Source organism: Microtus ochrogaster, linkage group LG4 (genome assembly GCF_000317375.1).
Source record: "Microtus ochrogaster isolate Prairie Vole_2 linkage group LG4, MicOch1.0, whole genome shotgun sequence".
Lineage (NCBI taxonomy): Eukaryota > Metazoa > Chordata > Mammalia > Rodentia > Cricetidae > Microtus > Microtus ochrogaster.
In genome coordinates this window covers 61,739,877-61,752,309 of record NC_022030.1, presented here as the reverse complement: position 1 = coordinate 61,752,309, position 12,433 = coordinate 61,739,877, and the positions used below count along the sequence as shown (strand labels likewise).

Sequence of the window (12,433 nt, the reverse complement as noted above, 5' to 3'; positions counted from 1 at the left end):
ACCTTTACTACATGATTCTGTGATCGAGGGACCTTACCTTTACTACATGATTCTGTGATCGAGGGACCTTACCTTTCCTTTTCTTTTTTTCTAGATTACAATGTCCCCAATTTGGGGTGGATTTTCCCACATGGTTCCATCTGAGCTCCTTTTGAGGTGTTCTTGCTTTGACTCTATCCTCCCAGGATTAAATGCTGAAGACTCAATGAGAGTGTAATATAATATAGATAAATCTCTGGCTACCCAGACGCCCACCACTAACAGGCACGATGAGGACATGGTGTGCTGAGTCCTGGAGCACAGCACATTCACACTGTGGGATGCTGGTGGGGGGCATATGTGTGTGGGGAAGAATACAGTGAACTCGCCACACATTCTTCTTAAACCTGCCATTGGCTTCAAACTGCTATGAATAAAGTGTGTGTGCAGGAAAAGGCATGGGTATTGCTCTGGACCCCATCCCTAAATCTGAAACCACCTTCATTGTGCTAAGGGAGGTGACCCTGGCTTTCATACAGACACCCTTATAGGATTGATGCTCAGTGTCCAGGCCCTTGCTGTTCACACCTGAACAGTGCATATCACTGCTTAGTGTGTGCCTCACTTCCGGTTGGATGTCTCCCAAAATCCTTTTGGTATCCCTGCCTCTGATTGACTGTCATAAGAATCCAGAGAGACGTGTGCCTGTGGATTCCTGGGAAATGGCCTCTCTGCCCACACATAGTTGTTTAGGGATCATCATCATCATATACCAATCAACCAATGTTTTGTTCTTTCTGTCTACTTAAAAACAGAAATGCCTTGGCTTATACTCCGGGGGCTGCAAGCCTGAGATCAAGGCATCCGCAGAGTTGGGTCCGCCCTAGGACTCCCCCAGGCCATCACGTCTGTCCCCTTGGGTTTTCTTTGGCTCCCTGAAGATGAAGATTCCCCCTGTGTCTCCCCACCTTCTACCCTCAGTTCTCCCTGCCTACACCAGGAGCCGGAGGGACGGTGACAGTGTTCCAAATGTTGAACTGATTACATGAGGAATTTCTAGTTATTTCCTAAAGGCAACACCTTCTTGTCTTCATCTTATCCCAACTGGACAGATAATCTGAAGGAACTTGTCCCCATTTACATTGAATGTGTCTGAATGGAGACCCCTTCCCTTGCTACTCTGCGTAAAATACAAGAATCCTTCAGGAGCTATGGCCACAAAATGGACTTGAATCTATGGTTATGAAGCAAACCAGAGGTTTGTTTTCAAACCCTGCTTTGGGGGTGCCATGGGAGACTGAGTGCCCCCCACTGGCCAAGAGGGCATGCACAGTTTCCTAGTGCTTCTCCCCAGAGATTCAGTCAGGCATAGGGATTAGTCTCAGGAAGCATGATGGGTAATAAGGCCCTGCTGTATTCATCTCCAGCAAACTCCACAGAGCCAGCCTAGCTGCCCTTGAGCCACGTCCTGGGTCCTAGATTCGACAATGACCCATACCCTCCGACTTCCTGGGGTCCTAGTGAGCCACACCCTCGGGCTTCCTGCCCTTGGCTCCTAATCCTGCCTTCCTCTGGTTAATTAAATGCAGATCACTATGTCTGCCATGCCAGGGCACAGTGGCCTCTTGGAGCGGTCTTTAATTGAATGACTCCCACTCCTGAGACTTCTGGATCTTTCATTAATCAGCTACATACACAACGAAGGTGATGCTTAATGAGGTGTGTGTCAGGCTCCTGGCACCAAGGGGCCTAGGTGGATGATGAGGCGGCCTACATTTTAATAGCCTGACGTCTAGCACTTCCTGTCCGCATAACGTTGGGTTGTGATTGCTCTAGGAAGTGCAACGATTGTTTATCTGTTATCAAGACAAGGGCTCTCACTTTCCTAGAGGGAGAACCTGCCAAGGCTCAGGTCAATGGCTGTGCCCAGAGTCACAACAGGCGCTGTGTGTGAAGTGAAGAGACCCAGACACAAGTTGTGTGTTCATAACTCAGGTTATGAATGATGGAGGTGCCGGCTGGACTTCGGGGGGACACAAAGCAGCACTGTAACCCCAGTACCTCTGCTTTCTTATTGGTGATGGAGGTAGTGGGCAGTGTCTACATCACAGGGCGTTGTGAGGGGAAATACCGTCCTGGTTTTATTTCTGTTGCAGTGATAAAATATCCAGAGTAAAACCAGCGTTGCAGTGGGCTGTCGGGAGTTTAGCTCAGCGATAGAGCATTTACTTAGCAAGCACAAGGCCCCGGGATCTCGGCTCCAGGGGAGGGGGGAACATAGGCTGGGAATGCTCTGTTTGCCTTGCACTTCTAGGCTTCAGTCTATCACAGCAGGAAAGTCAAGGCAGGAACTTCAAACAGCTAGTCACATCACGTTCAGCCGAGAGCAGAGAGGAACAAATAGCTCTCTCTTGCTTGCTTATGTTCAGCTCAGTTTCTTTATTCAGGACCCCCTGCCTAGGGAATGATGCTGCCCACAGTGGACTGTATCTTCCTACATCAGTTAGCAACCAAAACAATCCCCGCAGACCAATCTGATCTAGATAATTCCGCTTTGAGACTCTCTCCAGGTGATTCTAGGTTGTGTCAGATTGACAGTTTATACCAGCACACATTCGGAACAATGTGCCCAAGAGGGGCTGGGGAAATGTGGATGCTTACAATTCATGAGTAACAAGGATTCGCATCCAGGATATACAAAAAATTCTGACAAACCAAGAAGCCAACGAGAAAGGTAGGCAATGAGGGAGCTGGTGAGATGCTCGGTTGGATAAGCGGGAAGAGTCAAGCCTGAGCCTCAGTCGGTACTCATTTGAGACAGCTGGGCATTGGTGTGTGCCTCTAATTCCAGGGCTGGGGAGGTAGAGACAGGCAGATCTCTGGTGCTTGCCGGCCAGAGCCAGATCAGCCTACCTGGTGAGTCCAGACCAGTGAGTGACCCTGTCTCCTCCAATGAGGTGGGTGGCATCTGAAGAGTGACAGCCAAGGTTGACCTCTGGCTGTTGCATGCATTCTGACACGTCTACATGCTTACCCCCCACTCACACATGTGCATCCCACACATGCAAACACAAACACACACCCACTCGCCCATCCATCCGCCCCAAAGCAGGCCAGGCCCTGAAGAGATATTTCATGAGAGGAGTCAGTCATCTGAGCAGAGCACATCAGATAGGCGTCCTGTGACCAGAAGCATTGTGCCACAGGGTTCCTTTGTGACAAGCACGAAAGGAGAAGAGAGCAACCCTCCCTAAGGGTCCTATGGCGAGAGGTGGCTGAGGGAACAAAGCCCACTCCTGACTTCACTCATCCGAGATCTCCTGGGCCAGCATTCCTAGGAGGGGCTCACTTCTATCTGTGTTTCGTTGACACTCCATCCCCATTTCTTATAGCTCTGAAAGGCAGGTTCAGCCCAGTGCCCAGCTTGGACAGTGTGTGCAGCCACACTGGTTTCTACACTTCAAGCTGACAGGCAGGGGGATGACCGCAAGGTCCTCGGCCAAGTCAAAAATTACATCTTGTAAAATCTTCATAGCATAATAAAAGATTCCTATCAGAGTTCTTTAAGGTTCATTCCTTTTGGTGATGGGACCCAAAGGGATTGTTAAGAACTTAACTAAGGTCACAGAGCTGGCAGTGCATTGGGTCCTCTGAGACGCTGTCTGTGACCCTGTGTCATCCTTGTCCGTTAGCTTCCTGCTCTTTCCTCCTTCAGACCTGCTGGGAGAGCCAGCGCCCAGAGGGAAACGGAGCAGCATAATTTATACCACATGAGAAGCATACACACAGCTCCCACACTGATGAGCCGAGGAAGTCAAACGTGGGTCTGAGTTTCCAGGAGACGTGCAGGCATTTCAGCAAGGAACCCCGTGGCCGCAGGAGTCAGGGCTGGGTGGCACAGTAGGGTGTTTATGCTCAGAAGAAGCTGTTTCTAATTGTGTGATGCCCAGCCAGATGTGAGAACGAGTTAATTTATGCTGGCGGGGGCAGATGACATGGGAGTTCAACAGAAACGTGTCTGCTGGTCTAGAAGAATGACTTGCTGGACTCGAAAAAGAAGCCCCGGCACGTACCTTGAAAACCAAGTGTAGCATCATCTGCAGGCCGGTTTTGCCGGGGTACTTCCCAGCGATGTTGGAGGAGGACAAGTTGAAGAGGGTAGCTCCCGTTTCCGTGCAGATGGCGTGGACCAGCATTTTCTTCCCCACCCCTGGAGGCCCGGCCAACAGCAGCGACTTCACCAAGGGGGCTTTCTCGTGCACTTCTGGGGACCCTGGAAAGGACAGAGGCCAATGCTGCTGGATGCTGCCAAGAAAGCCAGAGGTCCTTATTCTGCTAGCGGGCCTCAGGCTGTGGTTGCATTGTACCAAGGGGTCTCTGGCCACCATGAATGCGAGGAAATCATGTCAAGTCCAAGGCTCACCTTCTGCCCCATTGGGCTCTGGGGCCTCTGGGGTCCTCCAGGCCAGATTCTCTTCACTGGTTCTGCATTTTTTCAGACTCAAAATTTTAAGGAGCATTCCTGCAATAGCTTACCCAAGCTGTGTGTGTGTGTGTGTGTGTGTGTGTGTGTGTGATGTTTGTGGGGTTTCTCTGTCAAGAGCTTCACTAAATCCTTGACAACTTGGGAACGGAATGCAGAGATAGACAATGCAATCGGCTGAGACGTGTTCATTTCCTCTGGAACCTTCTTTTCTCCTATGTATTGAAGCCTATGAGACGGGGTGGAGGAGGAAAGGCCAAGGGCAGGGGGCAAAGCTGAGAGGTGTTTCTCCTGATCTGGCACTTGGCTGTGAAGCAACTTGGCTGATTGTTCATTCCTCTTTTGTTCATACTTGCAACGAGAAGCCAGGATGGGACTGAGCCTCAGGTGTTCCTGCCATGGGAGGCAAAGGGTGCTGGGAGCCTCAAGATCCACGGGTGCTGGAGAAGCTGAAATTAAGCTAGGGGCCTCAGTTGGTCTCTGGGAGAAGGGGACATACGTGCTGGACTTTGCAGGAGGGAGCAGTGTGCGAGGAAGGTCAGAGTGATGGAGGCACAGAGGGTAACCAGGTAGGTCTTGGAGGGGCTGTGTACATTTTGACTGGTGAGGTGTCTGGGAAAGACAGTGATGGGGCAGGTGGGGAGACTGGTGACAGATGTTGGGTGTCTGGAAGGTGGGTGGGAATCCTAGGCTTGCCAAGGGTGCTGGCTGGGGCCGGGGTGGAAGAGGGAAAGGACAGCGTGGAGGACTTGGAATCTGGGGAGGGGGCAGAAGGAGACTTCGGGAAAGATGTATCAGATGTGCATGCAGGATGTCGCCTTTTGAGGGAGGGGCCACCTAGACCACTCAGAGGTGAAGAGGGGGTCCAGGGAAGGTCTCTGTGGTTGGGGTTCAGCAGGGAGCCAAGGGACCTCACAGGCCTGGCAACTGCAGCTCTTTCTGACATCTTACAGAGTGGCCTAGAGAGTCAGGGCACTTCCGGCCTTGGGTTTAGGGCCTGTTGAAGGTCTGGAGGACTGCGGGGTAAAGGGAGGAATGGAGTTCTAGGCCCTGACCCTACTTCTGCCGTCTGGAGATGGAGGGTTCTGGAGGGTAGGTGACCACAGGAACAAACCCAGATCTACCCAGCAAAGCGCCCTCCCCAGTACCCTCAGCCTCTTCTCTGGATCTCCCCAGACCTGATTAGACATGTCCTGGGATTTCTCTTATACCCTGAGGGCAATCTATGGAACTTCAAACCTAGTTCTAGTCACTTAGGCCAGATGTGGTAAGTGGCCTCTGTGGACTTCTGCCACCGCTGCCACCGCTGCCACTCAAGTGACCTGAACCATCAGTGCTCCCTAAGGCCTTGCCTGGTTCCTTTGGTAACAGGACACCACTTTCCACATAAGTCTTCCCCAGGAGTGTGGGGAGACGAGGGGCAGCTTCGGGAACTGTGCCGGCAGCAGCCGACATCTCCCCATGTTGCTCTCACTTACAGCTGGAGGTGACTTGTGAAATTTACATTCAACAGCCCCGAAAGCATATCTGTGCACACAGCTCAGCTGCCCTGCTCGTGTCTGCATTCCTGACAGGTGACATCAAGCTCCCTCAGGAGAACAAGCTCTCCAGCTGACTCTGTGGCCAGGAGGCCTTGGCAGCTGTTGAGGACAGCCGGGGATGGGGGTGGTGTGGGATGAGGGGTGGGGATGGGAGGGTCCTCTACGACAAAGGGGTCGGGGAGGTAGAGGAGGTGGGTTGTCTTCTCAAGGGAGGTTTTAGAAGCAGAATAGAAAACCAAGCATGCCAGGGTCCTGCAAACCAAGGGGACAAATGCAGCACACCCAGCACTGTGTTCTCTGTCTCCCACTCTGTTATAACAAGGTGCGAGGCTCAATGTACTTTATTAAGTTGGCCCCGTGAATATTACATATCGAGTTTGTTGACATTAAGTCGTGTTCTCCAATATGTTATACTTGTACAGGATACAATATGAAATATAGAACCTGTATATTTATATGGTCCTCCAATTACATTTACTACTAGTGACGTAATGTCAGGGGGGACGTGAGGCTTTCTTGCCAACAGACTTAAGGTCTGAAGTCAAAGCGGGACAGTAATTGAAGCAGGTGAATCAGCCGCAATTTCCAGTTTCAGAGCTGTGGGCAGTGGTGCTGCCCTCCCAAGGCAGTCATCAACCAGAGGGAAGGAAGACCGACTCCATGCCTTCCTGCATCCTTAGGCACGCCCTAGAGAGGTGTCTGAAGCATGTGATGGAACTCTTCCTTGGTGAGAAGGGACATTGGGGAAGATCAGGAGAGCCTCAGGGAAAGACTGAGTACACAGGAAAGACAGGAAAGACATCCCACCAATTTCAGAGAGGATGCAGTCACAGAAGGCACCATGTGAAGGCACACTGCTGCCCTAGCCCTTGGGCTCTGCTGACTGACTTCACAGAGTCCACCTGTCTCCAGCGGACTGCCACACTGCAAACTGGACCCAAAGATGGCACAGAAACACTCTTCCCAGCAGGCCCTTCTCTGATGGGCATGTTGGGCATGTACTATGGAAACGAGACAAGGCTTCATATTCTTGGGTGGGAAAATGAAAAGTCCTTTTGGGTCAAACAGGAAACACTATCAAAGCAAGAAGGGAGGCTGCTGCTTCAGCTTGTAGGAACGGCCAGGCCTTACCCAAAGGCAGGATCCCGTAGAGTGTGATGAGCTGTTTGACATCCACGAGAGAAGGCATGGGCTCCACCGCCACCTGGCGCAGAGTGGTCCCCAGGTAGCTGTACTCACCTGGGGAGGAAGGAAACCTGGATGAGCGAATGGGAAACCAAGCTGGTCTGGAAAGGCAGGATCAGAGAACACAGATGCAGCTCGGAAGAGCCATTATGGAGGACACGTCTGACCCAGTCATTTTCCCGACATAGCCCACAGCCATCTGAGAGGAAAGCCTTGATCAAGAATTGCCCAGATTAGACTGACCTGCGAGCTTCTCTATGGGGGGATTGTCTGGATGGATAGAGGAAGACTCTGTCCACAGTGGGCAGCACCATCCCTATGCAGGTGGGTCTGGGCTCTATAAGGAAGCCAGCTAAACATGGATGGATAAGTGAACAAAAGCCAGAGGAGCGAGGCAGCAAGAGGTCTCCCTCCAGGAGTGGTTCCTGCTTGGAGTTCCTGCCCTGACGCCTGTCAATGATGAACTGTGACCTGGAAGTGTAAACCAAATAATCTCTTTCCTCCCCGAGTTGCTTTTGGTCAGAGGATTTTTTTTTTTATCCCAGCTGCAGAATGAACCCAGGACATCTTCTCGTAGATAAGGTTTGAAGAGAAACTAGGCAAGAAAGCATAGCGATGCCAGAAGTAATAGAAGGCAAATTACGTTAACAGCTACAACAATCTCTCATGGAAAAAAATGCTGGCCGCTTAGCCTGTACCAGGCCCCAGATGTGATCCTCAGCGTTTTCCCCCATAGTCATGATAAAGAGAGAGAAAAAAGCATCGTGTTGTTTGAAACTAGATAAAGTTTTGAGTGACAAAGAAGCTAAAATGTTGCAGGTTTTGCTTGAGACGCTAAGAAATTATTCCTTAAATTGTCAAAGTCCCACGATAAATTATTTAAGAGCCACGTGCAACGTGTGCCCGAGCAGTGCAGTGTGAGAGGAAGGGTCTGAGACTAATTTAGGATAAATAGAAACATCTCCTGTTGAGGGCAATATTAATTTACATTTTTATCATTTTTAAAGGGTTACCAAAGGTATAATACGGAAATAAATCTCTACAGGTTTAATTAAAGATATCAAAGGGCTTAATTGTAACTAGCCATAAATCTGAAGTGTTATTTTCTAACTCATTTAGATAAGGTCACCAAGAAAATTAGTTTGGCTGTCTCCATTTGTCACGAGGATGGACCTTTATGTACCGCTATGATTCCTGTGATCTGTTTCTGAATTCGCGGTGAAAATACTCCCAGAAGGAGACAGGGTATTTGATTGTCCACCTAGATGCTTTCTTTCCCACTTCAGGTCCTCATTGACCCCAGTAAGTGTGTGTCTGTGTGTGTGTGTGTGTGTGTGTGTGTGTGTGTGTGACAGACACAGCATGCACACTCCTATTTGTAAATGCCAAAGACACCCAATGCCTACAGCATTTCCAGACGTGAGGAAAATTAGAGCTACCATTGGGAGACTGGCTGCTGTCTTGCGCAGGGCAGCCATCCAAATCCTCGGCCTGAAAACAAGAAGTCCTTGGCAAGGAGGACGGTATGGGTTGGCGGAATGAGTGATAGTGGACACTTGCACTACGGATCCGGAGACTCCTGCGTTTTAACAAGCAGGTAATAAATAGCAGAATGGTTAATTTAGCCTCTACCAGAAGGGAAAGAGACCCTGTAGCAACCGTTAAATCTAGTGCTGACTGCCAGTAAACACGACACGAGAAGGGCTGTGAAAGTGACCTCAATTTTCTTGCTTATGTAAATCTATATTAATATCCAGGCAGACCATATTTTCTGGAACCTAGCAGATTTTATTTAAACAAATTATATTAAATTAAATTAGTGGGTGTGGGTTCTGATAGAGAGAAGGGTCCAACTAGCCCTGGCTGTTTGCCAAGTAAGAGCCTCACTCTGAAAGCATGCCTCTGTGTTTAGTGATTGCCCGGAATGGGAGCCATTATCCCTCCCCATCTCCAGAGTCAGAGCTTAGAAGGTTCTGGATCCCCTGCATAAGCACCAGGTCTTCCAGAAGGGAGAGAAAAGGTGAAAGCCAGGAGAAAGGGTAGTGAGGCAGAGGACGTGAAATGGGGCTAGGAAATGCTGGACAGCTGAAAGAGAAGAAACCTGGAGTGCACGCAGGGCTGAACTGAGTTCTGGTATAATCTGGGTGCTGGAGTCTTTAGACCCAGCTTCTCACCATGACCTTACCTGTAAGTGTGTGTGTGGGGGGCGGGGGGGGGGTCTGTGAAGATGCTTTTAGGAAATGAGACCACCAGGTGGCCTGAAAATATCTTTACGGGAACAGGAGAATTGGATACAGAGAAAGACATGCCTGGAGGGAGGATGGGACCCAGAGACGAGGGTGCAGGAGGGGCAAAGCATCCACACATCAGAAGCAGGGGGGATGGGCGGGGTGGTTTCCTCACAGCTTCAGAAGGAACCCACCCTGCCATACCTCAACCTCAGACTTTCAGTCTGCAGAACTGTGAGTCCATCACTTTCCACCGTTTAAGCTGCCAGGCTTGCGATCCCCGTTAAGACAGACGTACCAAGCAGGTACAGAGCGAGCAAGATAAAGAGAAGCCACGTGGAAGAGCACAGCTGAAAGCAACCAGGAACACACAGTACCCTGGAAATCAAAACAAAATCGGCTACTTGTGTTTCCGTTCTTTTCAATATAGAAATAATAAAGGAATGAAGGACGGAGCAGTTTATCAAAATACCCGTGTGTGTGTGTGTGTGTGTGTGTGGGTGTGCGCGCGCGCGCGTCTGCGCACGTGTGCGCACATACACACACACATTTGGAGGCCAGAGGTCAATCTCTGTTGTTTCTCAGAAGCTGTCCACCTTGGTTTTGAGACAGGGTCTCTCACTGGCCTGGTACCAGGTAGGCTTGTTGACTAGTGAGCACCAGGGAGCCACCTGTGTCTCCTTCCCCAACACTAGGAAGGCGCCACTTCTTGTCTATGGGATCCAGGGACAGAAGTCAGGTCCACACGCTAACTGATCTATCTCTATTCTTAAAGGAATCCTTCAGAGACAGGGGTGAGGGCACTCAGGAGCATCTATGAACATAAACAGTGGTCTTTGGTACGTCACCGACATTGGCTAACTCACCCCTGTCACGCATAGTGGGAACTGCCTGTGGTGTGATGGTCTATGGACAAGCCTAGTGTTACATAGTTACAGGGTTCAGGTCCAGCTACAGTGATGCATATTGAGAATTTCTGGAAATGCTGAAGAACTACACTTGTGTTTGGGGTGAGCTCCCCAGCTTCCAAAGAGAGTACAAATACCACGTGACTCAACAGACATCTCCAGGTGGACGCACGCAAGACCATGCCTGTGTGCCGTGCTGGCATACTCCGGGCTCTCGGGAGTGGAGTTTTAGAAGCTCGTGGAATCTTCCAAGTTTCAGCAGAGGTGATGAGCACCGAGGAGAATGTGACCTGGCATGAAAAGAGCTTTGGTCCATTTCTCATCAAGCGCAGCAGCTGCTAAGCCATGGTGTGCCAAGACCACTCAGGAGAGTCTTGAGTTGTCTGTAGGTGGCGGGATCTCTTGGTGCTCTGAGTAAATGTGGTGTAGGAGAGGGGTGGGGGCACCCTGAAGACACCAGCCCTTCTCATGCTAACCCCCTGAGTCCACCAATGAAGGCGACAACAGCTTTGGCAGAGGGCTAACAGGAGCAGCGGCTAATGAAGGGCTGAGAACTGGGGGTGTGACTCACGCAATGTTGACATTCGTGCATTGGGGCTGCTGCTATGGTCATTTCCACTCCACAGTAGCAGAAATGAAGGTATTGGAAGATCCAGGGAAGGATAGGGATGCTGGAAGGCTGGGATGGGCTAGCTTTGCCTATCTCGATCAACAGTCCCAAGTACTGAACGGATATCCAGCCTTAACCCTGTGGTAAAGGAGTTAAAGTGCCCAGAATACTTCACGCACAGGAACCTGGAGCTTACTGCTCCCTAGGAGTGGGGTCTGGGCTCTTCAAGCTGAGTGTGTTTGAACAGCATTGATCATGCAGTGGCTGCAAAGCCAGATTAAATGTTTTGTTTCTTGTGAACCTGAGATGTGGCTAGGAGCCTGCTGCTGGACTTCTGGGTACAGGGTCAGTGCTTGGAGCTGAGCATCTGGGCAGGGGCAGAGCTGAGAGCAGGGAGGGCAGCCCTGACCTGCTGTGGTGTGGGTGACGTCTGGTATATTAAGGGGGCTAACGTGAGAGAGGAGCTGCAAACCACAGGGCTCCAAAAGCTGGTTTCAGGTCCTAGCGTCGCTGAGCACTGTGTTCCTGGTCTTTGGAATGTGCAGCCTGTGCAGCCTGCTGTGTCTGAGGTTCTTGCTCTCTCCTGCCCCGCAGACAGGAAAATCAGGGCTCTGAGATGGTATCTCTCATAGGGCATGAGTCACCCAAGGTCAGCTGGGGGCCACCTCTGTCTAAAAATGCTAAAGAAACCGAGAAAAGAAAATGAAAACCAGTGAACCAGAGGACGAGCGAGAGCTGATCATTTTTCACTGACTGTTTCTGGATGAGATGATCAGATACGAGCTGGCTGAGCCATGCTGAGAACGAAGCTCTTCCCAGGGGTGGGGCATGTGTAACATGGGAAGTCTGTTTTGCTTTTCTGATGAAGGGCACCTGAAGATGTGAGGTGGCTGGTCCAAAATCAGAAATGGATCCCAGGAGATACTGATCAGTTATCAAACCACTAACCAAGGCCCCCTCCATTTGGCTGGTAGGTCTATGTTCAGTCAGAGGCTGGGAGTGAAGGGCAGGATTGTAAATTAGCCTCCCGTGTCACCCAGCTCTGCCAAGATGGACTTGAAGGAAACCAGGGCTGGGGATATAACCCAGAGGGTAAAGTGCTTGCTGGGCAACCATGAGAAAGTGAGTTGGTGGAAGCTAGGCTAGGGGTGTGCATCTACCCCAGAGCCGGGGAGGCCGAGATGGAGGATGTGTGATGTGGGAGTGTCATATATCAATCTGTTGATTTCATTGGTTAAGTAATAAAGAAACTGCTTGGCTGGCCCTCATAGGTTAAAACATAGGTGGGAGGAGTAAACAGAACAGAATGCTGGGAGGAAGAGGAAGTGAGCTCAGACTGACAGCTCTGCTCTCTGGAGCAGAGACTCCATGCTCCCATCTCCAGGGCGGACGCAAGAGCTCTGCTCTCTGAGACGCACGTGATGAAGCTCCGACCCAGGATGGACATAGGCTAGAATCTTCCCGGTAAGACAGGTGCTCACAGATTATTAGAGATGGGT

The 12,433-nt window shown here is 50.5% G+C and overlaps 1 protein-coding gene across 1 annotated transcript in view; it reads right to left on the bottom strand.

Moving 5' to 3' along the window:
- Iqca1 (IQ motif containing with AAA domain 1) overlaps positions 1-12,433 on the bottom strand; it is a 126,948-nt gene that overhangs the window by 25,771 nt on the left and 88,744 nt on the right. The window contains exons 14-15 of the mRNA XM_026786043.1: positions 7,135-7,242; positions 4,053-4,252 (exon numbers count right to left, since the gene is read on the bottom strand). Of these exons, the coding sequence (XP_026641844.1) occupies positions 4,053-4,252; positions 7,135-7,242 (308 nt within the window). The remainder of the gene's footprint in view (positions 1-4,052; positions 4,253-7,134; positions 7,243-12,433) is intronic.